The 26,915-nt window shown below is 36.7% G+C and overlaps 1 protein-coding gene across 3 annotated transcripts in view; it reads right to left on the bottom strand.

Annotated features, from left to right (window-relative positions):
* Window positions 1-26,915, bottom strand: part of SCML2 (Scm polycomb group protein like 2) — a 108,033-nt gene that overhangs the window by 21,079 nt on the left and 60,039 nt on the right. For all 3 annotated transcript variants that reach the window (XM_061135904.1, XM_061135902.1, XM_061135903.1), the window contains exons 8-9: window positions 6,998-7,215; window positions 5,119-5,245 (exon numbers count right to left, since the gene is read on the bottom strand). In XM_061135904.1, coding sequence (XP_060991887.1) covers window positions 5,119-5,245; window positions 6,998-7,215 — 345 coding nt within the window. The remainder of the gene's footprint in view (window positions 1-5,118; window positions 5,246-6,997; window positions 7,216-26,915) is intronic.

Here is a 26,915-nt window from a genome sequence, read left to right as displayed (position 1 = left end):
ATGCTGAGGTTAACAAAAGAAAATTTTAAGAATAAATGCTTTCCTTAGTATAATAAAAGCATTTAGAATCTAGAAGTAAATACCCTATAATCACAATCAGTCAAGTTTCCATAATTTTTCTTCACTGAGAATCAAAGTCTAATCAACATACAATGTAATATGATTATTACCAAAAATAAAACATATTGTCCCCCTAAATCAAAAGGCATGTTATTTTTCTCCACTGCTTTATTGCAAAATTTTCATCTATACAAAGTTTGTACTTAGCACAATAAAAACCCATTAATCTCACTTTCACCATGTTGAAATATATGATAATTCTCAACTTTATGGCAATAGCCAGAGGAAGGATCAACCCTGTCATAGAAATATCACCTACTGAAAACAACCTGAAGTACTGATGGCCTGGACAAAGTTCTACTGAGCACAAATGAGCTAAACAAGGATTTCAGTATTTATACTCATTTAGTCAGTCTCACCAGCTAATGGACTAAAAATCAGAAATAATGAATTGACATAATGGGAAATGTAACAATAATTATTTTTAAAGTGATACCTATTTCAAGAAATTAAAATATAATTTCTTTTTAGTAAGAAAAGAAAAATCGAGGGGAAAAAAGTCCAGGGAAGAGAAGAATGTAAGAGAGAGATAATTAATAATCTAGGAGAGGAAGCAATAAAACTTGCTATAAAAAAAAAAGGACAGGAATGAGGAAATCTGCAGAAGATGACAAAACAAAGGGTTATTGGTTTAGGTGCCTGTCATTTCACACTCTTTATGCAGCAAACAGCAGTTTAAAGTCATCATGTCCATTGACAGGCAAGGATCAGTGAAAATTTTAAAAGGCAATTTTAAAAAGGTTTGAAAAATAATAGTGGGAGACTTTAATACCCCACTCACAACTATGGATAGATCAACTAAACAGAAAATTTTAAAGGAAACACAAACTTTAAATGACACAATGGACCAGCTAGACCTAATTGATATCTATAGGACATTTCACCCCAAAAAAATCAATTTCACCTTTTTCTTAAGTGCACACGGAACCTTCTCCAGAATAGATCACAGCCTGGGCCATAAATCTAGCCTTTGTAAATTCAAAAAAACTGAAATCATTCCAGTCAACTTTTTGGACCACAATGCTGTAAGATTAGATCTCAATTACAGGAAAAAAAACTATTAAAAATTCCAACATATGGAGGCTAAATAACACGCTTCTGAATAACCAACAAATCATAGAAGAAATCAAAAAAGAAATCAAAATATGCATAGAAATGAATGAAAATGAAAACACAACCCAAAACCTATGGGACACTGTAAAAGCAGTGCTAAGGGGAAGGTTCATAGCATTACAGGTTTACATCAAGAAACAAGAAAAAAACCAAATAACCTAACTCTACACCTAAAGCAATTAGAGAAGGAAGAAATGAAGAACCCCAGGGTTAGCAGAAGGAAAGAAATCTTAAAAATCAGGGCAGAAATAAATGCAAAAGAAACAAAAGAGACCATAGCAAAAATCAACAAAGCTAAAAGCTGGTTTTTGAAAAGGTAAATAAAACTGACAAACCATTAGCCAGACTCATCAAGAAACAAAGGGAAAAGAATCAAATCAAAAAAATTAGAAATGAAAATGGAGAGATCACAACAGACAACATAGAAATACAAAGGATCAAAAGAGACTACTACCAGCAGCTATATGCCAATAAAATGGACAACTTGGATGAAATGGACAAATTCTCAGAAAAGTATAACTTTTGAAAACTGAACCAGGAAGAAATAGAAGATCTTAACAGACTCATCACAAGCACAGAAATCGAAACTGTAATCAGAAATCTTCCAGCAAAAAAAAGCCCAGGACCAGATGGCTTCACAGCTGAATTCTACCAAAGATTTAGAGATGAGCTAACACCTATCTTACTCAAACTCTTCCAGAAAATTGCAGAAGAAGGTAAACTTCCAAACTCATTCTATGAGGCCACCATCACCCTAATACCAAAACCAGACAAAGATGCCACAAAAAAAGAAAACTACAGGCCAATATCACTGATGAACATAGATGCAAAAATCCTTAACAAAATTCTAGCAAACAGAATCCAACAACATATTAAAAAAAATCATACATCATGACTAAGTGGGCTTTATCCCAGGAAGGCAAGGATTCTTTAATATCTGCAAATCAATCAATGTAATACACCACATTAACAAATTGAAAGATAAAAACCATATGATTATCTCAATAGATGCAGAAAAAGCCTTTGACAAAATTCAGCATCCATTTATGATAAAATCTCTCCAGAAAGCAGGCATAGAAGGAACATACCTCAACATAATAAAAGCTATATATGACAAACCCACAGCAAGCATTACCCTCAATGGTGAAAAATTGAAAGCATTTCCCCTAAAGTCAGAAACAAGGCAAGGGTGCCCACTCTCACCACTACTATTCAACATAGTTTTAGAAGTTTTGGCCACAGCAATCAGAGCAGAAAAAGAAATAAAAGGAATCCAGATAGGAAAAGAAGAAGTAAAACTCTCACTGTTTGCAGATGACATGATCCTCTACATAGAAAACCCTAAAGACTCTACCAGAAAATTACTACAGCTAATCAATGAATATAGTAAAGTTGCAGGATATAAAATTAACACACAGAAATCCCTTGCATTCCTATATGCTAACAATGAGAAAACAGAGAAATTAAGGAAACAATGCCATTCACCATTGCAACAAAAAGGATAAAATACTTAGGAATAAATCTACCTAAGAAACAAAAGACCTATATATAGAAAACTATAAAACACTGATGAAAGAAATCAAAGAGGACACAAATAGATGGAGAAATATACCGTGTTCATGGATTGGAAGACTCAATATTGTGAAAATGGCTATACTACCCAAAGAAATCTATAGATTAAAATGCAATCCCTAACAAGCCACCGACAGTATTTTTCACAGAACTAGAACAAATAATTTCACAATTTGTATGGAAATACAAAAAACCTCAAATAGCTAAAGCAATCTTGAGAAAGAAGAATGGAACTGGAGGAATCAATCTGCCTGACTTCAGGCTCTACTACAAAGTCACAGTCATCAAGACAGTATGGTACTGGCACAAAGACAGAAATATAGACCAATGGAACAAAATAGAAAGTCCAGAGATAAATCCATGTACCTATGGACACCTTATCTTTGACAAAGGAGGCAAGGATATACAATGGAGAAAAGACAACCTCTTTAACAAGTGGTGCTGGGAAAACTGGTCAACCACTTGTAAAAGAATGAATCTAGAACACTTTCTAACACCATACACAAAAATAAACTCAAAATGGATTAAAGATCTAAATATAAGACCAGAAACTATAAAACTCCTAGAGGAGAACATAGGCAAAACACTCTCCGACAAATCAGAGCAAGATCCTCTCTGACCCACCTCCCAGAATATTGGAAATAAAAGCAAAACTAAACAAATCAGTCCTAATTAAACTTAAAATCTTTTGCACAACAAAGGAAGCTATGAGCAAGGTGAAAAGACAGTCTCAGAATAGGAGAAAATAATAGCAAACGAACCAACAGACAAAGAATTAATCTCAAAAACATACAAGCAACTCCTGCAGCTCAATTCCAGAAAAATAAACGACCCAATCAAAAAATGGGCCAAAGAATTAAACAGACATTTCTCCACAGAAGACATACAGGTGGCTAACAAACACATGCAAAGATGCTCAACATCACTCATTATCAGAGGATGCAAATCAAAACCACAATGAGGTACCATTACACGCCAGTCAGGATGGCTGCTATCCAAAAGTCTACAAGCAATAAATGCTGGAGAGGGTGTGGAGAAAAGGGAACCCTCTTACACTGTTGGTGGGAATGCAAACTAGTATAGCCACTATGAAGAACAGTGTGGAGATTCCTTAAAAAACTGGAAATAGAACTGCCATATGACCCAGCAATCCCACTCCTGTGCATATACACTGAGGAAACCAGAACTGAAAGAGACACGTGCACCCCAATGTTCATCGCAGCACTGTTTATAATAGCCAGGACATGGAAGCAACCTAGATGCCCATCAGCAGATGAATGGATAAGAAAGCTGTGGAACATATACACAATGGAATATTACTCAGCCATTAAAAAGAATTCATTTGAATCAGTTCTAATGAGGTAGATGAAACTGGAGTCCATTATACAGAGTGAGGTAAGCCAGAAAGAAAAACACCAATACCATATACTAATGCATATATATGGAATTTAGAAAGATGGTAACGATAACCCTATATGCAAAACAGAAAAAGAGACACAGATGTATAGAAGAGACTTTTGGACTCTGTGGGAGAAGGCGGGGGGGGGGATGATCTGAGAGAATAGCATTGAAACATGTATATTATCAATTGTGAAACAGATCGCCAGTCCAGGTTTGATGCATGAGACAAGTGCTCAGGGCTGGTGCATTAAGATGACCCAGTGAGATGGGATGGGGAGGGAGGTGAGAGGGGGGTTCAGAATGGGGAACACATGTAAATCCATGGCTTATTCATATCAATGTATGGCAAAAACCACTACAATATTGTAAAGTAAATAGCCTCCAACTAATATAAATAAATGAAAAAATAAATTTAAAAAAAATCAGTTAGAAAAGTTTACATTGTGCCTTTATCAGGGAGTCTTACAGTTTTCTTTGTATACGTTGTCTACATTTCTAGTTAAGTTTTCTGTAGAAATGTTATGTCTTTTGCTATTATTAAAGAAGCTTCAATATTAAAAAAAATAAAGGTTTGAGGTATCTATAAAAATATATACAAGACAAAAAGACAAATTGTGAAATGAGATAATGGGAAAACAAGAATAGAATTGACAATAATGTAAATGTTATAAATTTTACTAAGAGGGATAAAATATCTTAAGGACGCTGAATTTTCAAATGACTCATGTATTTAAACAGACTTTTTCCTTAACATCAAAGTAAACAACTAGAATTTCAAAATATTTTAATATGAAAAATGCTCAAAGAAATGATTATCATCATCTTTTCTTCCTCTTATTTTCAGGACTTCAAAGACACTCAATATAATACAACAAAAGTACTAATTTTATACTCTTAAAAATACTAATTTACCTGTAGACATCACTATTTTAGATGACCCAGGGATAGCTTCCTTATCATATGAAATGTTACCACGTTCTCTGGCCAGTGCATTTAGAGAAGTTGAAGATGTGGAGCAAATGACAGGAATACATTTTTCCTGTTAAAAAAGATAAAATTCCTAGATAAGGAGGTCAGAAAATCATTGGCATCACTGGTCCACAAATGATCAGTGGTGAGAAGTCCTTTGGGATGGAAATTTCTCTGTTACAAATTGTAGTACTTTTAAAACTGTTATAAGAGGGGACCATAAGCTAGTCAAGTAGGAGAGGAAGAGACCAAGAGGCTGGGATTCCCAAAGCTATCCCTGCTCCACCTAGTCATACCTTAGCCAAAATAATTACTACGTAAAACTTGTGGTTTGTTTATTTATTTATTTTTGTTATTGTTGTTTTTAGCTTCCCAGGTGGCTCAGTGGTAAAGAATCTGCCTGCTAATGCAAGAGATGCAGGGTTCCTGTGTCGGGAAGATCCCCTGGAGGAGGAAATGACAACCCACTCCAATATTCTTGCCTGGAGAATGCCATGGACAGAGGAGCCTGGCAGGCTACAGTTCATAGGGTCTCAAAGAGTCAAGACACAGCTGAGCATGCATGCATGTAAGTTTTATACACTCTGGAAATCTAATCCAGCAATTCATCAAGTGAGCTTAGGGAACCTCAACGAGGCAGAGGACAGTTTGTCTTCAGAAAGCAGTCACTCATCTGGGTTTTTACTGTATCTAGCCTGCATTTCTCCATATTACACATGATAATTTTGACAAAATTAAAAGTGGCTTGCTAAAGTCCATACAGAATTATGCCCACTGTATGTAAGAACAAATGTCTTCTGGGTATTGTTTAAAATCACTAGCGGTTTATCAGCTCTTGGCGTTTTCGAGGACCTAACTTCAAACAAGACTCTCCAGTATCAGAAAAGAGGACCTTGGGCCTAGAAAAGGTAATAACAGAGATATTTAAAAGGCAGGGACAAAGGAGAAAAAGCAGAACACTCAGTGTTGTTGGATTTTTCTTTGTTTAAATTAATGACCGTTATCTGGGTCCACAGTATTGCAGTAAATTATGTTATTTTTAAAGTGTTGTTGTTTATTCACTAAGTCGTGTCTGACTCTTTTTCAACCCCATGGACTGTAGCCTGCCAGGTTCCTCTGTCTATGGGAATTCCCAGGCAAGAATACTGGAGTGGGTTCCCATTTCCTTCTTCAAGGATCTTCTCGACTGAGGGATCGAACCTGCATCTCCTGCACTGCAGGCGAATTCTTTACTGCTGAGCCACCAGGGAAGCCCTTTTAAAGTATACTGAGTTTTAAATAAACTGCCCCAAAGATAAATACACCCATGCTGTATTTTCAGTGTGGCTTTGAAGAGGTCAAACACTATTCAGTTTTAAGTTTATCCAAGATTCTATACCTTTATACTTAAGAGTATATTTCTTACAGACAAGTTGTATTTGGATCCTATATATAACAGTTTATATCTTCTAGTCCCAAAATCCCAATCCCTTTCTCTCCCCCTTCCCCTGCCTTATACACTCTTGGTAGATTCCTCAAGGTTGTCATAATACTCTTATTGTTGTTCAGTTGCTAAGTTGTGTCCAAATCTTTTGAGCCCACCAGGCTCCTCTGACCATGGGATTTCCCAGGCAAGAATACTTGAATGGGTTGCCATTTCCTTATCAAGGGGATCTTCCCAACCCAGGGATCAAACCCACATCTCCTTTATTGGCAGGTGGATTCTTTACCACTGAGCCATCTGGGAAGCCCATATAACACTCTTAGTAAATCCTAAACTGTATGTTTAATAATAAGGCACTACAGAGATCCATAATAGAAATTAGTAGGAGATACAACTAACCTTTCTTCCCGAGTGTGGGCCTTTTTTCTTTGTTGTGGTATTTTTAACAGAACTTCCCTTCTTGGGGACTGAAGGATATCCAGGTGGTTTAGGCCGACCTGATTTCTTAGTCTGATGTGTTGGTAATATTATACCACCATTCTGTGGAGACTGCATTGAGCGCTGAGCTGCCTTGGAAGGAGGCGGCTGTGTTTTTGCAGTATTCTTTGTAACAAAAACTGAGGGAAAAAACACACAACACAAAAATATGATTAAAGTAAATGACATAATTATTTTCTTCTTGATTCAAAAGACATTTAACTCAATCTTTAAAAATATTCCAAAGGTTACTCATTGAAAACCACCTGAAATAAAGGTACCATTTAAAATCAAGTTACAGATATTTAAGATTTTAGATTATCAGGAAATAGTCTGATTCTCTAGAAGAAATAAAGATGCTCTTATAAGAACCAGTAACTTAAACTTACCTGGCACACTGAAAAACTCTATCAATTTACCTTTTTTCTGTTTCTCATATTTCTAGTCCTTGACAGATAAAAGTTTTTCCTTCAGAAAATACTATCCAATGATGTCATATATAGGAATAATTCTGCCCATCAATACAGAAAAACATAAAGCAGCTACAATGGCTCCTGTTTCATCTTCTAAAGGTCAAAGGAATCCCCCTACTTGATTTTTAATGGCTAAAATACATTATATCCCTATATGTATATTTAATAGTAAAGTTTTATAAGCTACAATATAGACTCTACATTAACATGGTCACAAAAGGACCATCATATCCAAATGATTTGAATTTGTTACTTGCAGCCCAATCAAGACAGTTTTAATATTTCAAATGAAGGTTACTTGCCAGGTTACTCTTACATATATTCACAGTTAAGTAAAAAAAGATATTTTTAGTATTAATCCCTTAACTTCATTAGTATAAAAAAAAACAAATTTTACATAGTAAATAGTACTGATGTCAAAAAGTCTTTACAGGAAGAGCTGAGCTACCAGGGAAGCCCCCTGACCATGTATACATCTGTGAAAAAAAACTCAACTACTTTTATTTGGTCCCTGGTAGCTTAGCTGGTAAAGAATCTGCCTGCAATGCAGGAGACCCCAGTTCGATTCCTGGGTCAGGAAGATCCCCTGGAGAAGGGACAGGCTACCCACTCCAGTGTTCTTGGGCTTCCCTGGTGACTCAGATGGTAAAGAATCTGTCTGCAATTTGGGAAACCTCGGTTCGATCCCCGGGTTGGGAAGATCCCCTGGAGGAGGACGTGGCAACCCACTCCAGTATTCTTGCCTGGAGAATCTCCATGGACAGAGGAGCTTGATGAGCTACAGTCCATGGGTTGCAAAGAGTCAAACAAGACTGAGTGATCAAGGACTGCAATTTTATTTTGAGAGCTTCGTTTTACAACTTAAGGCTTCCCTGGTGGCTCAGTGGTAAAGAATCTACCTTCAATGCAGGAGATGTGGGTTTGATCCCTGGGTCAGGAAGATCCCCTAGAGAAGAAATGGCAACCCACTCAAGTATCTTTGCCTGAGAAATCCCATGGACAGGGGAGCCTGGCAGGCTACAGTTCATGGGGTCACAAAAGAGTCTAAGACAACTTAGCAATCAAACAACAACAACATTTTACAACCTGAAACCAATTTACCACTTTGCTTCTCCCATCCTCAAAGAGTAGGTGTAAATCTGACCTTCTATGGAGAATACCACATCTTCCCTGCAGCCTTCTTATCTACCTCTATCAGTCACCAAGTCAAGAGGGTGGAACAGCTCAGCTGCCAGGGCAAATGGAGGACAACTTAACTGCCGCCTTCTCTTTTCTCTTCCCCTTATTTATAGTAATTCACCTACTTACACCAGCCTCTTTTTAACACTTTACCATCATCAAATTCATACTTCATGCTCACTTCCACTTTTTTCAAATAACTCTAGCAACATAATTCACATTAGTTCTTCTTACAGTCTCCCTGATATCATCTTCAGGAATTGAAGATCATACTTCTGATGTTTCATCACCCTGACCTCATCATTAGACTATTTGTGAAGCTCTTCTACCTCTAAGATAATCAACTGTGCTCCCCTTGTCTACATCCAGCTTCCTTATCTGTCAGTTTTGCTTCAGACCAACTGATCATGCTTTTCATTCTAAGACTTAGTCACAAACCCTCTTCATTTTCATCCAATCTATTAGCTTTCTTCTGGCTTTACTTTACTCCCTATTAACCTGCACCCAACTGTTCACCTCCACCAAATCCCCATAACTAGTATCCCTTATGTTATCACCCCCTGATCTTTGATCATATCCAACATGTCAGCTCCAACCTCTGAGTCATGCTCTCATTTGTTTTCTCTGTTCATGCGCTATAGAACAAAGGTCAGCAATCTTTCTGTAAGGGACCAGACAGTAAATATTTTAGATTTTAAATGTCACATGTGGTCTCTGTCACACAATCTTCTTTGTCTCTTCAGTTTTTTTTAATCCTTTATGAATATAAAAAGTATTCACAACTCACAGGCTACATGTGACGCTCAGATTATAGTCTGCCAACTCCTGCTACAGAACATTAGGATATTGCTGATCACTGTAACATCTATGCTAATCTCAACTAAGGTGTCACTGCTTGAACTCACTGATTTCCAAGTATGTTTCCATGACAGAACATTCTCCCCCTTTTAAGTTCCTCTCTCCCTCTCACCTTATTCCTTTCAGCAAATGACCCTACCTTCTACTTTAAGAGAAGATTGTGGGAGTGATCATAACCATCTCATTTCTCCATCTTCAGTTCAGTTCAGTCACTCAGTCATGTCTGACTCTTTGCGACCCCATGGACTGCAGCATGCCAGGCTTCCCTGTCTATCACCAACTCCCAGAGCTTGCTCAAACTCATGGCCATCGAGTTAGTGATGTTATCCAACCATCTCATCCTCTGTCATCCCCTTCTCCTCCCGCCTTCAATCTTTCCCAGCATCAGGGACTTTTCAAATGAGTCAGTTCTTTCCATCAGGTGGCCAAAGTATTGGAGTTTCAGCTTCAGCATCAGTCCTTCCAATGAATATTCAGGACTGATTTCCTTTAGGATGGACCGGTTGGATCTCCTTGCAGTCCAAGGGACTCTCAAGAGTCTTCTCCAACACCACAGTTCAAAAGCATCAATTCTTCAGTGCTCAGCTTTCTTTATGATCCAGCTCTCACATCCACACACGACTACTGGAAAAACCACATCTTTGACTAGACGGACCTTTGTCAGAAAAGTAATGTCTCTGCTTTTTAATGTGATGTCTAGGTTGGTCATAGCTTTTCTTCCACTTTCACCTTCTCCATCTTAAAATACTCTTATTTTCATTCATTTTCATCTTTTCCTCTTATATCAAATGAAGTTTTCTCTTTACTATTCTAAGCCAAATCCCCTTTCACTTAAGTCCATAACTATCTTCTTTGGTTTCTCTGGCATTTTAAAGTTTCAATTATCTTCTCTCTTCACAGTATTTGATCACTTGATCCCCAAACTATTGCCCTCTCTTACAATCCTTATATATATATCCCTTATTTTGAAGTTTCCTTCCCTGGTTTCTGGTACTTTCTAGCCCATGCATAAATCTTCCTTCTACTCACTACCATGATACAAAAAAGAATTGCTTACTCTTGATATTTCAATTTCCTTATTAGTCTGTGTTTCCTTGCTAAGTCACTTCAGTTGTGTCCAACTCTGTGTGACCCCACAGACCGCAGCCCACCGGGCTCCCCTGTCTCTGGGATTCTCCAGGCAAGAACACTGGAGTGGGTTGCCATTTCCTTCTCTAATGCATGAAAGTGAAAAGTGAAAGTGAAGTCGCTCAGTCATGTCCGACTCTTAGCGACCCCATGGACTGCAGCCTACCAGGCTCCTTCATCCATGGGATTCTCCAGGCAAGAGTACTGAAGTGGGGTGCCATTGCCTTCTCCCTGTGTTTCCTTAGCCTCCTATAGTAAGCTTTTCTTCCTCCAACCACTTTAAGGTCAGTAATGACCTCTTCTTAGTAACTAAATCCAAATAAATCCTCATTATCTTGATGAATCTCTTCATCTCCACAGTTCCAGTCCCCACCTTTTAATATATGGCATGAAGAAAAGGAAATACTATTGGGCTCTGGACCTGAGGTTAAATTCCTGCACTAGATTAGTTTAACACAGAACCTAGGAGTATAGGAGGTCCTCAAAAAATATTTACCAAATAAATGAAAAATACTTTCAACTTGCAAGCCAATGTTTCACCTCCAAAACAAGTATATTTTATATAAAGAATTATGTAGTAACAAATAAAACATTACTTTGTGGAATGTGGCAAATGTAATGAAAGCAATATTTGATATAAAAATGTTGACATTTGATATTAATAAATCTTGGGACACAAATATTTGAGCTGTAGCTTCAAACAGTCTCCCAAAATATAATATTCTATTTTATAATAAGAACTTTTTGATGCATGGTATAAACGTATGTATGAGCAAAGAAAATGCATTATAAAAAATTTTATGTATGAAAAAAATTTTCACTTTAGAAAGCAAGCTTTTCAAAGGCAAAGATTCAGTTTAGTTCACTGCCATATTCCCAGCGTCTAGAACAAAATACTTTTTAAACTACTTTAACTAAAGAGGAATGAATAATCATTCAGTACACTAAACAGCAAAAGTAAACTATATACACTATACATGTATTTTCATCTCTCCTCCAAAGAGCAATCACATAACATATACACACCATGCTAAAACTCTATTCAGTATTAAACTATTTTAAAGGAAAATAGATTTGTTTAAGAGATAAGGTTAAAATTATACATATAGCACTACAACCATGTGTTCATAGTGGTAACAGTAAAAACATCTTTGAAAACAGTATATAAAATATATATAGAAGGATATGCTAATCATCTTCAATAAAATTTTTATGTGAATACCTAACACAAAATTTACCTGGTTCCTCAGCTTTTCTTCAGGTAAGAGAGACAATGTTTGGGCAAGATAATGAAGTTACTCAATCATGAAAATGCAAAAGAAATGAACAAATTTGGGAAATAATCAAAAGGCAGGAATTAAAGTCAAGAGGAGGCCTGGAACACGGGGAACCAAAGAAAGAAAGGAGCTAGATACCAACATTTATTGGCTACCCATTACATGCTAAGCACTTCAATATCTGTTATCACATGTAATCCTCCCAAATGTCTTATGAGGTAGGTATTGTTCCCCACTTTACACACAAGGAAACTCAGGTTCTGTGATGTTAGGTAACTTTGCCAATATCACCCATTTGGCTAAGAGGCTTCTAACTTCTAATTGCACTTTTTCTAATATGCCACCTTGCTTTCTGTCCTCTAACAAAAAAAGGCTATTAAATTCACTCTCCTAAGTCAAAGTGCATGTGTTTTAAAAAAAAAAAAAAGAAGGCCCAAAAGACAACCTTGTGAACTCCTATGTGAGATTTCACTAGTAGTTGCAAGGTACTCTCTGACAGAGGGAGTCTTGGTTTTTTTTTAAATAAGATATGGAAGCATACTTGTAAGGAAAAAACATTAACAAGTACAGACAAAAACATACTGATAAAACTCTTCATGACTGGGGATTTAACCTTATTTAATTATTTACTGCCAAATTAATGTACTCATTAAACGTACATTTCTGTTGACACATGAAGATGCTTTATTATTGAAAGATACTGTTAGTACTCTTTGAACTATGAAAGGAAAGTAGCACCTCAGAAAAGGAACTATAGTTAGAAATGAACAGCAACCCCCTATTTTAAGTGACTGCTGGTTTGGTTTACATGTGGCTGACTTGAGAGGAACTAACATGGATTAGAGATATAAATTAATATGGATCTTGCTTTTGATCTAAAAAGATTTGATAGAGGTATGACTGCTGACTGTTCTCCATATTTTTCCATCCATCATTTACTTAATGGGCTTCCCTGGTAATTTACTTAATACCCAGTGTGTTCTTCTTACCAATCTAGCCAATTTAGGATATTCAGAAGAAATAAATATGGTCCCAGTAATACAGTTCACATATTATATGTATATTTATGCATGTGTGTATGTGTGTGTATATATATATATAATTCATATCTCCTTAAGTATATAGATTATGATTTCTTTCTCCTCAGAGATTGAATGCTATATATATAAAACCATACCATAAGGGCAGAAATCACTATGAAAACAGATGCCTTGAATTTGAGGCTAGAAATAGACAAAATCAAATTATGAATAGACAAAAACAGAAAAGCAAAATATGGTGTGGAAAAATCAAGACTGAGTAAAAAATAAAAAAACTGTCACTGTAAACATTTAACTTTGGAAACTTTTTCCGATTTAGAAATTCTTCACAAGTCATCTTCCTTATATTTAAAAATGTATGTACGATGAAACTGTCCTTACTGTTAAGGATCTTTCATACTGGTAACTATAAAACCAAAGAAACAACACAAATCTCAATTATTAAAAACATGGAAATTATTAACAGAGATGGCTACACCTAACCTATCCAACCTGGAGGCCTGGTATTCACAGAAACTCAGTCAAGGTACCCAATGCCCCTACTTGGAACTTTACTCTCTGTTCCATAGAGCCCATGTTGCCACAAACTGAGTAGTCATGGGCAGCAGTAAGAGGCAAGGCGAGGCAGAGTCAAGTGTAAACCCTCTGAACTCCCTTCCTTCATTCATTCCTGCTGCCATCTCATGCCACAGCACTGGCTTCCTTGACTGGTATCTTCAGATACTACCCCATTTCTTCTCTCTTCTCACCAAATCTATACCAAAGAAACCACAATCCCATCCCAGAAACCTTCCTTTAGGAATTAAACGTTCAAAACTGACAAGCTTCAAAACTAGCTTTCTAAATACACAAGGAGTATTATTGTAACATAAGAGTAACTCTACCTTTTCATAAGCATACTGACAGTCTTTTAAATACACTTATTTCCTTATTTTTAGCAATAAAAAAATCCATTTAGAAAATCTCAAATAAGCTAAGAAAAACTCTTGAAGGAAACCACAAGGGGTAGTTACTAGTGGAAAAGAAAACAAGCAAGCAGGTTCCTGACCCTTAACACAGCAGGCATTTTGGAAGGCAGAAGCCAGCAGAGGACTATGAATTTTCTCAGAAGGAGCAGAGTAGAGATAAGAAGGACATGGAACTCTGGTACTAGCCACTCTTTATACCTATTCCCTCTTCCTGCTTCTTACTATCTAGTGCAGAGATAATGGTTCCAGACTAATTAGGTTCAAATCCAGCTTTACCACATAGTATCTATGAGAAATAATAGCTTGGGCAAATTATTTGAAATCTGCATGTGGTACATGGTATACACTCAATAAATGCTAGCTGTTATTATTACCACCATCATCATCCTTGTCTCACCCTATTCTTCCTTCCCAGAGGGTGCTCCTTGCCCTCTTCATCAGTGGATTGGATATTGGGGAAATCTTGCTGTCAATGACTAACAAATGGGAGAAATAAGTCCTCCAAAGAAGGAACTCCTATTTATTTACATTATCTACAGCTAATATCTTCACTTCTTATTTTTATAACCAAACTTCTGGAATGAATAGCTCTCATTCACTATTATTTTCATTTTCTCAATTTTCGACCCTCTACAAGCATACTCCCAGGCACCTCTTTTTAGGAAATCTCTGAGTGCTAACACCACCCATAACCTCCTAACAATCACTGACAATGATGTTTCTTCCTGTTCTTATTTGACTTCCAGCAAGCACCAAACACTTCTTTTTAAAGTTCTTTCTTGGATTTCACATGGCCATTCACTCCTTGTTCTCCTACCTCCTCTCTCACTTTTCCTATGGTGTTCCCAAGGATAAGCTATCTTCTCCTTACCCTCATCGCAGTTTTGAGCACTTTAGTTCACATCCTTGATTTCAGCTACCATCTATACATAATAATGATTCCCAAATTGTTCTCTTGCTCACTCAAGCATTTACATGTCCGTGTCCCCCTACCACAGCCCCCACAAGCCTATCCCAAGTTCCAGAGCAGTTTTGAACAGCTAACTGGACAATTTAAATAGGCATCTCAAACTCAACAGGTCCAAAAGCAGAATCTTCGTGTTTATCCTATATGTTCTATCTTGATGAATGACATTACCTTTTTTCACAAAATTACCAGAAGTCAAAAATCTTGAAGTCATCTTTGTACTTATCCTCCCTTCACGTGTCTAACCAAGACTATTTCCATTTCCTAATTGTGTTCCTTACGCCTGTCAATGACTTGGTCCAAGATCTCATGACTTCTCATATAACTACAATACTAGCTTTTTAACTGGCATTCCTGGTTGCCTTTTTCAATCCATACTCTATAGTACATTAGCATGACTTTTTCAAAATATAAATTGTATGTAACTTTTCCACTTAAGATCATCAGTGATGTCACATTACCCATATGCTAAAATCTGAATTCCTTGGTCGGTATCCAAGGCCCACCACATTATCTTCACAGCTTCATCTCTTTCTGATCTATCATTTCAGTCAGCCATAATCATCTGCTTCAAAGCCCCAAACATTATGACCTTCACTGTCTTTGCAGAAGCTGACCTAAGAGAAGTCTTCCCTCTCCTGTCACTAGCTAAACTACCTATATTACTTGGAACTCTGCTCAAAAACTGGCTCTGAAAAATTCTAGCACCAAGTTCCAAGTCAAACCATAGAATCTTAATATTCATACAACACACATACTGTGTTTATCTCTACTGGCACAGATCTTATAGTGTGTGTGCATGCGTGCTCAGTTGCTTCAGTCATGTCTGACTCTTTGCAACCCTATGGACTGTAGCCTGCCAGGCTCCTCTGTCCATGGGATTCTCCAGGAAAGAATACTGGAGTGGGTTGCCATGCTCTCCTCCAGGAGATCTTCCTAACCCAGTATCAAATCTAGATCTCTCACTTTGCAGGCAGATTCTTCACCAACTGAACCACCAGGGAAGCTCTAAGTGTTCCCAAATTTTAAGTTTTTAAATGGCTGGTTTTATATTACATGAATTTAAAAAAAAAAAAACATACTGGAGGAGAAAAGGGAAGAGAAATTTGTATACTTCAAATGAGCCAGAGACTACATATATATTATCAAAATTTGTGGTGAAAATTTTGTAAAACAAGTACTAATATCTCGATTTTACACATAAAGAAACAGAAGCTCAGGAAAATAAGCAAAATTCAACCCAGTATCACACATCCAATCTAGAAGTGGTAGAAATGGGATTCAAATTCAGGTTTGTCTCACCCAAAAGCCAATGCTCTCTGCTTAAACTGGGTACTATATTTAATTAATGAGGGGAAAATGAAAAGATGTGGTCTTTTAATTAAAATATTTTCTTCTATAAACTTAATGAACAAGATGCAGAATTACATTTTTTCAGGTTGAAATTTGAGGAAGCTTACAGGTAAACAGCAAAGAAAAATATTTAAAGTAATGCTGAAAACATATTATCAATATGCCCTTAATAATTCAGTGTTTTAGGTGCTTTAGTTTTTTTACTTCTCTTAGCCAAATATAAATCATAACACATTTTGTATCTATTAATTACTAGAATAACAACTAACTAGATGAGACCAAATTAAGACAATTTTGTGTACATGCAACAGAACACAACATATGCTTCTAAAGATATCCTCAGCTGGTCTGAATGACTTTTGGCAATAATATTTCTCATTTTTTAATTAAAGCTTCCTAATGCTTACATACCAAAATATTATCAGTGACTGTGTCCAGATGGCAGGGATATAAGCAATTTTTAGATTTTACTCATCACTTACCTTTGTTTTCTAAATGTTCCACAATAAACACCAATTTTGTCATTGAAAATATGAACTCCCCAACAAAGATAAACCCAGTCACTTCCTGAATAAGAATAGAACCAGTCACTCTATTTAGATGTCTCTCAAGAAAACAATCCGTCAACATAAGAAATATAAGATTCTATTTTAACAAAAAGCCATACAACTTTTAGACTAGCATACATAAATCCACTAAAAATAACATTAGAAAAATTCACACAGGCTCACTGTATACCTACAGTGACCTTCAGAATCTACAGCTCAGGCTCCAGCAGTTTCAGAACTGAAGAGCAGATCCCTTTAGTATCAAGGCAGAAATATTTCAGAGAAGTTGATTCAGCAGAACATAATCATGAAAGCATCTCTACTGCTCAAGCAGTTGACCATCAGAGACATAGGGTGCCTACCATTCATAGTAGCAGGGGCACTCTCTGTCCTAGTCAAATACACTCCCACACTTCAATCCTGCCTCCCCCAGGTCTCTGATTATCCGTCCGTTTATCATCACTTAAAGATTTCTCTACCATACCACTTTTAAAAATTGGCTTAAAACCCAACATTCAGAAAACTAAGATCATGGCATCTGGTCCCATCACTTCATGACAAATAGATGAGGAAACAGTGGTTGACTTTATTTTGGGGGGCTCCAAAATCACTGCAGATGGTGACTGCAGCCATGAAATTAAAAGATGCCTACTGCTTGGAAGAAAAGTTATGACCAACCTAGACAGCATATTAAAAAGCAGAGACATTACTTTGCCAACAAAGGTCTGTCTAGTGAAAGCTATGGTTTTTCCAGTGGTCATGTATGGATGTGCGAGTTCAACTAGAAAGAAAGCTGAGCACTGAAGAACTGATGCTTTTGAACCATGGTGTTGGAGAAGACTCTTGACAGTCCCTTGGACTGCAAGGAGATCTAACCAGTCCATCCCAAAGGAAATCATTCCTGAATATTCATTGGAAGGACTGATGCTAAAGCTGAAACTCCAATACTTTGGCCCCCTGATGTGAACAACTGACTCCTTTGAAAAGTCCCTGATGCTGGGAAAGATTGAAGGTGGAGGAGAAGGGGACAACAGAGGATGAGATGGTTGGATGGCATCACCGACTGGATGGACATGAGTTTGAGTAAACCCGGGGAGTTGGTGATGGACAGGGAGGCCTGGCGTGCTGCAGTCCATGGGGTCGCAGAGTCGGACATGACTGAGTTACTGAACTGAACTGAACTTGACCAAAACAAACATAAAAGTTCTTTTTTGACCTCTGCACTCCACTCCTCATTCTTCATTCATTTTAAAAGATTTATTTGCTTCACAACTAATTACTACAAGGAAAAAAAGTTACAAAGGAAAACAAGATCTCTAATTTTTAGTGGTAACCATTCTGGTTTCTATAGAGATGGGACTTGTGTTTTCAAATTTAACCTTTGCCGGACCTTGCAGCCAGTTACCTACTGCAACCTGAAGACTGCCCAGTTTCTTGCTTACTGACCAAGCAGAGATGGTTTGGTTGGTAGGTGAGCAAACCCTTGGAATGAATAAACCCTTAGCTCCTCCACTGCCCTTCCTGATTGTCCTTCTTGACCCATGTAAGGTTTCTCTCAACACCAAGAACCATAGTTTTACAGTATTAAAAATACTTTAAACATACAAAAGGTAACTCACACATAAAAAGAAATTCACTCAGAAAAATAAAGGTCTTACTTAAAAGAATTTGCTTTTAAGTGACACAAATGAACTTACAAAACAGAAAAAGACTCACAGACTTAGAAAACAAACTTACGGTTGGGAGGGTAAGGGATAGTGAGGGAGTTTGGGATGGTCATGTACACACTGCTATACTTAAAATGGATAACCAACAAGGACCTATTGTATAGCACATGGAATTTTGTTCAATGTTATGTGGCAGTATGGATGAGAGGGAGATTTGAAGGAGAATGGATACATGTACATGCATGTCAAAGGATGAGATGGTTAGATGGCATCACTGACTCAATGGACATGAACTTGAACAAACTCCCGGAGATAGTGAAGGACAGAGAAACCTGGTGTGCCACAGTTCATGGAGTCATAAAGAGCCGGAAACGACTTAGTGACTGAACAATAACATGTGCATGGCTGAGTCCCCTTCACTGTTCACCTGCAACTGTCACAAAACTGTTAATCAGCTATACCAGAATACAATAAAAAGTTAAACACAAAATCAAAAAAGAACTTGCTTTTGGGGTCTTCAGAGTGCATTCCCATTTGGGAAGCACTGCCATGTCTTTTCTGGTAGTCATGTCCAACTCTTTGCAACCCCACGGATTGCAAAGGAGCCCACCAGGCTCCTCTGTTCACAGAATTTTCCAGGCAAGAATACTGGAGTGGGTTGCCATGCCCTTTTCCAGGGGATCTTCCTGACCCAGAGATCAAACCAGAGTCTCCTGCCTTGCAGGCAGATTCTTTACCATCTGAGCCACCAGGGATATCCAGACAACTAAGTCAAAATCAAATACATTGAAAAGATCTGTAGCTTGGAATCAGTCCTTCCCCCCATTTCAAAACAGGGCTTGGAGATCTAATATAAAAAGATTAAAGAAGAGAGAAGAAATTCTTCAAACACCTGCCTTATAAAATATAATCTGCATAGAATATTCCAACTTAAGGTGATTTAAAACATGTAAAAATGTTTCTGGGAAAAATTTTCCAAACAAAATTGAAAGGATATAGGATAGCTCTCTAACTTATACAAATTGCAGAAGTCCAGTTAAATTTGTTCATCTCCAAGCCTAAGTGACAATGCCTTCTTCCCTTAGCATACATGCAAAATTAAAATAAGAAAATCTGTTAGTTGAATTTATATTGCTTTTTCCTACCCTGTTATATAATTATATCTTATATGTATTTAGTCTAGAAACAAAATCATAAAAATGCAAGAACAAGCTAGAAATCACAATTAGAATTTAGAAGCGTTTTAAGAGAATTGTTTTAAAAACATATTTGTTTTTAACTTGCAGATCATAGATGCTTTGTAAACCACTCCCTTCAGCTTCAAGGGTGGTGCTTTCCATGAAGATCATTTTAATTCACAGTTACTATTCCTATCTGCTCAGTTCATAAGAAACCAAGATTTTGGTTAAAATGACATTACGGAAGAAAAAAACAGTTAACAAAACTAACAAAAGAATATTTTCAAAGGGAAGTTTGCACAAAAAGAAGCAACTTCAGTTGTGTCAGGTCAATTGGTATCATCTAACAAGACTCAGCTTTTAAAAGTCACTCCATTTTTAAACCATAGTGTCTTTTTTCTTATTGAATGACTTCTAGAGCATGACTTTCATTATGCTCCAAAAATTAAAAAAAAAAATTCACAGCAGTCACCACTATAATTTCCACAAAACACATTAAATGTATTGATACAATATTTAACTAGCAAAATATGTTATATACATTTCTATCTCATAAAAATCCTTTTAATAAGTCTCATGTAATACCAGTGAAAAACCATGCTGAATTTCTCAATGCTATAGAAAAGTATCTGGCAACTTTTCATCACTAATTGGAGATTTAAATGATCAAGTTTGATTTACAATAAGGTTGTTCTTTTCTATTTTAAAATATTTTTATCATGGAAATAACCAAAATCTGACTTTTCCTTGTATTACAAAACAATTTTTAGAAGTGACTGACCAAATAATTGGTGCCAACAATTTAGCACAGAATATTTAGAGCAAAATAGAGGATTTTTTTTTTCTTTTGGCTAACAGAAATGCCTGCGATATTTAGTATACAAAAGCTAACAAAGCAGACAACGAATTTCTTTAACCACACTTCAACTGCAATAGTAAGAAACTCTGGTGGTAATTCCTACCTTTAGAAATATTCAAGAGAAACAAGTTGGTGCTGTATTTACCACGAGGGTGATTTAGGTTCCACTTGATAGCCTTTCTCCTTTACCAGGAATAAAACTGCCTTTCTGGAGAAAGCGAGTTAACAACAAAGCCCATGTTGCTGGAGTCAGCCTGAATTTCTAGCAAATAGGGATGAAGCTATTTGCATCTGCTAGTTTGGGGAAGGGGAGAGTGGGAGGAGGGGACTAAGAGGACTGCTAAAGTAATTCACATATTGTCTGTGGGCTGTATAGACAGTGATCATCAGTCACCTGCTCAAACTTCCTTCACTCCTGCCGTCGGAGAAGAACCAAAGGTTACCCTGGGTCAGAGAATCTGGAAACAAATAAGAAGACAAGCAAAAATCTAACTGCCAACCCGACTGTGTCCACAGACAAAGTTATACCTGCTGGACTACTAAAAACCAAGACATTTTAATAGTCTCAAGAGGACTTGTTAAAATATATCATAAAACAGAAGAAAAAGCTTCAGGCTCTGCTTGCAATTACTGCAATACTTGGCTGAAGTACTTAAAACAAAGAAAGGACATTTGTTTTTTTCTTCAAGATACTCCTTTGCATCATAATAGCTATTTCATTTGCACAAGCAAAACATTTGTTCCAAGCTGTTCATATGAAAAAGAAAGTATCAGCTGTTTAAAATTTCTTGGCTTGTAAGTGAATAATTTGGGCTGACAGCATTTCTAACTATTTATTTTATACCAAACAGGAAAAGTACTAAATATACTAAGCATCAATCAAGCATCAGCTTCTCAGTCTTGTCCAACTGTTTGGGACACTATGGACTGCAGCACACCAGACTTCCCTGCCCATCACCAACTCCCGGAGCTTGCTCAAACTCATGTCCATCGAGTCGGCGATATCATCCAACCATGTCATCCTCTGTCGTTCCCTTCTCCTCCTGCCTTCAATCTTTCCCAGCATCAGGGTCTTTTCTAATGAGTCAACTCTTCACATCATTTTATTATAAGCTACATTAAGGTCAAAACTCTAAACAAATATTCAAATGTTTATTCAGAAGCTTTCTGATAGAACTGATACACCTTGAATATTTTATAGCCTTAATTTTATGCACCTCTGTTATTTTTGACCCACCATAACATACAGAAATGAAAAGTGCTGCTTTATGTGGTATTTACTCAACACACAGTCATATAAGGAGGGAAAAACAGGAAAGATGTCGGAAAAATTATAAAATCTTAATTTTAAAATTTAGAGAGGTGAAGCACAAGTTATAGAAACCACATAGTCCTCTGGTTACCTGAACAAAGAGTAAAAGCAGCCATAATTTGTGGTTTTGGTTTTTTAAAAATGAGAATGAGATGGGGGTGGAGAGTAAAGCTACTTCTTGTCCACACATAAAAGCTTTGAAATACTTCTCAAAAAACTAACTTTGAAAAAGAATATGTGTGTGTGTGTGTGTGTGTATAACTGAGTTGCCTGGCTGTTCAGTAGAAATTAACACAACATTATAAATCAACTATATTTCAATAAAATTTTTTAAAAAGATTAACTTTTAAATAGTTCCAAAGGAAAATGTTACAAAGGGCAAAATAAGACTATAATATAAAATGACTAATTATATATTTTAAAGGATCAAAAGTTTAGATTTTAAAATCCACTCCCTTAAAATTTTAATTAAAAAAACTAAACCATATACATGTGTGTGTGTTAGGGGAAGCACACTGACTGAAACTGCCCACCCTGGCCAGGCACCATAGTAACCATTTGCATGAGTTGTTTTACGACAGGAAATCCTGGTAAAGAACACGGAACTAATAATCCACCACCAACCGGAAGAGTTTGGAAAAGGTCAAAAGGAGACACCACATGTCAGACCATCTCCCAGAATCCTTCTCACTGGCATCCATCTTGGCTGAACAAGGTGTGCACCACCAGGAAGGACTGAGTCAGAATGATTGGCTAAAGACAACCTGGAAACTAATCCCATCACCATAAAACCAGAGACTGTGAGCCACATGGCAGAGCAGTTCTCCTGGGTTCCCTTACCATACTGCTCTCCTCCTGGACACCTTTTCCCAATAAAATCACTTGCTTTGTCAGCACATGTGTCTCCTTGGACAATTCATTTCCAAGTGTTAGACAGGAGCCCAGTTTCGGGCCCTAGAGGGGCCCCCCTTCCTGCAACATGTGCATACACACGACATAAAATAAACCATCATTCAAAGAAGCAGCTAATAGTGCCCAAGATAATCATATTTAAAACTTTTCACTTTAATCTTAAGAGAAAAGTTCTTATTCATACAATTTATGTCTGAATTACCAACAAAGAAAATCTAATATGCCAGTTCTATCAATTATTCATAATCAGAAATGTTTTACAAACTTGTGATTGAAATGACATGTTACCACTGAGTTCCACTTGGAAATTAAAGTTGTTTCCATGAGGCAGGGGGTGAGGGACCCAAATAAACTGAAGGATTTCATCAAGAAAAGAGTTAAAATGATCACTGACAGCATACTGTGCTATTATACAGGAATTCTTAGCTACACCTTTCTGATTCTAGGTTTTCCCCTCCTCCACATTTCCCTTCAGACCACAGGAATTCCTCTATACCCTTGGGATCCAGAAACTTTATACTCTAAGCATCTGGAAGCTTGCTGCCCTCTTTCCTGGTCTGTATGGCCACAAATGCTTAAAGAATTAGACTACATGATGACATTTCACACCAGTGTGGGTCATTAAGCTATAATCAATGAGGCATAAATCTGAAGCTAAGTTAAATAAAATTAGTTCATTAATGTTTTGGAAATTATACAAAGTTAAAGTTTAATTTATATAGTTAACTTTAAGAGTATTTAAGTACTTTTAAAGTCAGGTAGAATAGTTTATAAGTATTTATAAAACAAAAAACTTTGAATATCTCACAATATTAGAAAAAATTAACACTGAATCAAATTTTTTAAAAGAATCCTGTTTCTGAGTTTCCCCAATTTCTCAGAACACTAAAAACCTACATTTACTGTGTTTATAAAATAAAACAGCAACATATTTGTTTACAAAATTTTCCAAATAAAGACAAGAAAATTAAAAAAAAAAAAAATACATAGCCTTTAAAATAATGACTGACCCAGCTCTGATTCTAAGTTGCTAGATTCCAAGTCTTATTCTTCATGTATTAAACATTTGGACTTTAATGAAATGACTGGCTATAAATTCCAGTACGTGTATATGCTGGAAACAAAAGGAGGGCAATATGAAAAGAAACCAATAGTTAACCAACAGTTTACAGGGCATTCCTAAATTTATATCATTTATTTAGAAGAGAACTAAGATATAAGATACAAAAGGAAGGGGAAAAACCGAAACAGAGAACAGTAAGATCAAATAAATTTTGCAAGAAAAAATCTACGTTGGACTTTGTTTTAGTTTACTTGACTCAGCCTTAAGTTGCCAAGGACACAGCAGCACACACTTCTTTCCTCTTTCTCAAGAAATGTCCTGTTCAGGTCTCTAGAATAAATCTGATGAGCTGTGACAGAACCAAACAGAAGTAAAGGGCTTTGAAAGTAAAGGGTGAGGGTCGTTAACAAGAGCCAACAAAGGAAAATTTAAATAAACAAGAGGGGGAAAAGCCACTCAGCTTGCTTTATTTTTCATTGAAAGCATGTTTCTCAGAGGATTTCTATAGCAATGATAGGCCTGATAAGAACAAAGCTCGTTCTGATTATAAAAGTGTTAACACCAGGGAAAAAATAGAAGTTTTAAAGTAAATTAAACCTTATCACTATTCTTGAAAAGAAAAGCAGTAAAGCTTAAATAAGGTCTTCACTATAGTTCTTTAAGAAATTATGCAAGTAAATTGTCTTTGCATGCATGCTAAGTAACTTCAGCCCTATCCAACTCTTTGTGAGCCCGCCAGGCTCTTCTGTCCATGGGATTCTCCAGCCAAGAATACTGGAGTGGGTTGCCATTACCTCCTCCAGGGGAATCTTCCTGACACAGGGATAGAACCTGCAGCTCCTGCAGCTCCTGCATCACAGGCGGATTCTTTACCATTTAAGCCACCAGGGAAGCCTGAATTGTCTTTACTCATTAACTATTTGAAAAGGTTTTATGTGTCCTCTTTGATTTCTTTCATCAGTGTTTTATAGTTTTCTATGTATAGGTCTTTTGTTTCTTTAGGTAGATATACTCCTAAGTATTTTATTCTTTTTGTTGCAATGGTGAATGGTATTGTTTCCTTAATTTCTCTTTCTGTTTTTTCATTGTTAGTATATAGGAATGCAAGGGATTTCTGTGTGTTAATTTTATATCCTGCAACTTTACTGTATTCATTGATTAGCTCTAGCAATTTTCTGGTAGAGTCATTAGGATTTTCTATGTAGAGGATCATGTCATCTGCAAACAGTGAGAGTTTCACTTCTTCTTTTCCTATCTGGATTCCTTTTACTTCTTTTGCTGCTCTGATTGCTGTGGCCAAAACTTCCAACACTATGTTGAATAGTAGTGGTGAGAGTGGGCACCCTTGTCTTGTTCCTGATTTCAGGGGAAATGCTTTCAATTTTTCACCATTGAGGGTGATGCTTCCTGTGGGTTTGTCATATATAGCTTTTATTATGTTGAGGTATGTTCCTCAAACAGATGGAGAAACATACCGTGTTCATGGATTAGAAGAATCAATATTGTCAAAATGGCTATTCTACCCAAAGCAATCTATAGATTCAATGCAATCCCTATCAAGCTACCAACGGTATTTTTCACAGAACTAGACCAAATAATTTCACAATTTGTATGGAAATAAAAAAACCTCGAATAGCCAAAGTAATCTTGAGAAAGAAGAATGGAACTGGAGGAATCAACCTGCCTGACTTCAGACTCTACTACAAAGCTACAGTCATCAAGACAGTATGGTACTGGCACAAAGACAGAAATATAGACCAATGGAACAAAATAGAAAGCCCAGAGATAAATCCACAAACCTATGGACACCTTATCTTTAACAAAGGAGGCAAGGATATACAATGGAAAAAAGACAACCTCTTTGACAAGTGGTGCTGGGAAAACTGGTCAACCACTTGTAAAAGAATGAAACTAGAACACTTTCTAACACCATACACAAAAATAAACTCAAAATGGATTAAAGATCTAAATCTAAGACCAGAAACTATAAAACTCCTAGAGGAGAACATAGGCAAAACACTCTCCGACATAAATCACAGCAAGATCCTCTATGACCCACCTCCCAGAATATTGGAAATAAAAGCAAAACTAAACAAATGGGACCTAATGAAACTTAAAAGCTTTTGCACTACAAAGGAAACTATAAGTAAGGTGAAAAGACAGCCCTCAGATTGGGAGAAAATAATAGCAAATGAAGAAACAGACAAAGGATTAATCTCAAAAATATACAAGCAACTCCTGCAGCTCAATTCCAGAAAAATAATCGACCCAATCAAAAAATGGGCCAAAGAACTAAACAGACATTTTTCCAGAGAAGACATACAGATGGCTAACAAACACATGAAAACATGCTCAACATCACTCATTATTAGAGAAATGCAAATCAAAACCACAATGAGGTACCATTACACGCCAGTCAGGATGGCTGCTATCCAAAAGTCTACAAGCAATAAATGCTGGAGAGGGTGTGGAGAAAAGGGAACCCTCTTACACTGTTGGTGGGAATGCAAACTAGTACAGCCGCTATGGAAAACAGTGTGGAGATTTCTTAAAAAACTGGAAATAGAACTGCCATATGACCCAGCAATCCCACTTCTGGGCATACACACTGAGGAAACCAGATCTGAAAGAGACACGTGCACCCCAATGTTCATCGCAGCACTGTTTATAATAGCCAGGACATGGAAGCAACCTAGATGCCCATCAGCAGATGAATGGATAAGGAAGCTGTGGTACATATACACCATGGAATGTTACTCAGCCATTAAAGAGATTTCATTTGAATCAGTTCTAATGAGATGGATGAAACTGGAGCCCCTTATACAGAGTGAAGTAAGCCAGAAAGATAAAGAACATTACAGCATACTAACACATATATATGGAATTTAGAAAGATGGTAATGATAACCCTATATGCAAAACAGAAAAAGAGACACAGAAATACAGAACAGACTTTTGATCTCTGTGGGAGAATGTGAGGGTGGGATATTTCAAAAGAACAGCATGTATACTATCTATGGTGAAACAGATCACCAGCCCAGGTGGGATGCATGAGACAA

The sequence above is a fragment of the Dama dama genome, chromosome X (assembly GCF_033118175.1).
Source record: "Dama dama isolate Ldn47 chromosome X, ASM3311817v1, whole genome shotgun sequence".
In the NCBI taxonomy this organism is placed as follows: domain Eukaryota; kingdom Metazoa; phylum Chordata; class Mammalia; order Artiodactyla; family Cervidae; genus Dama; species Dama dama.
Note: the sequence above shows the minus strand (reverse complement) of the source record. Positions and strands in the feature narration are given on the sequence as shown.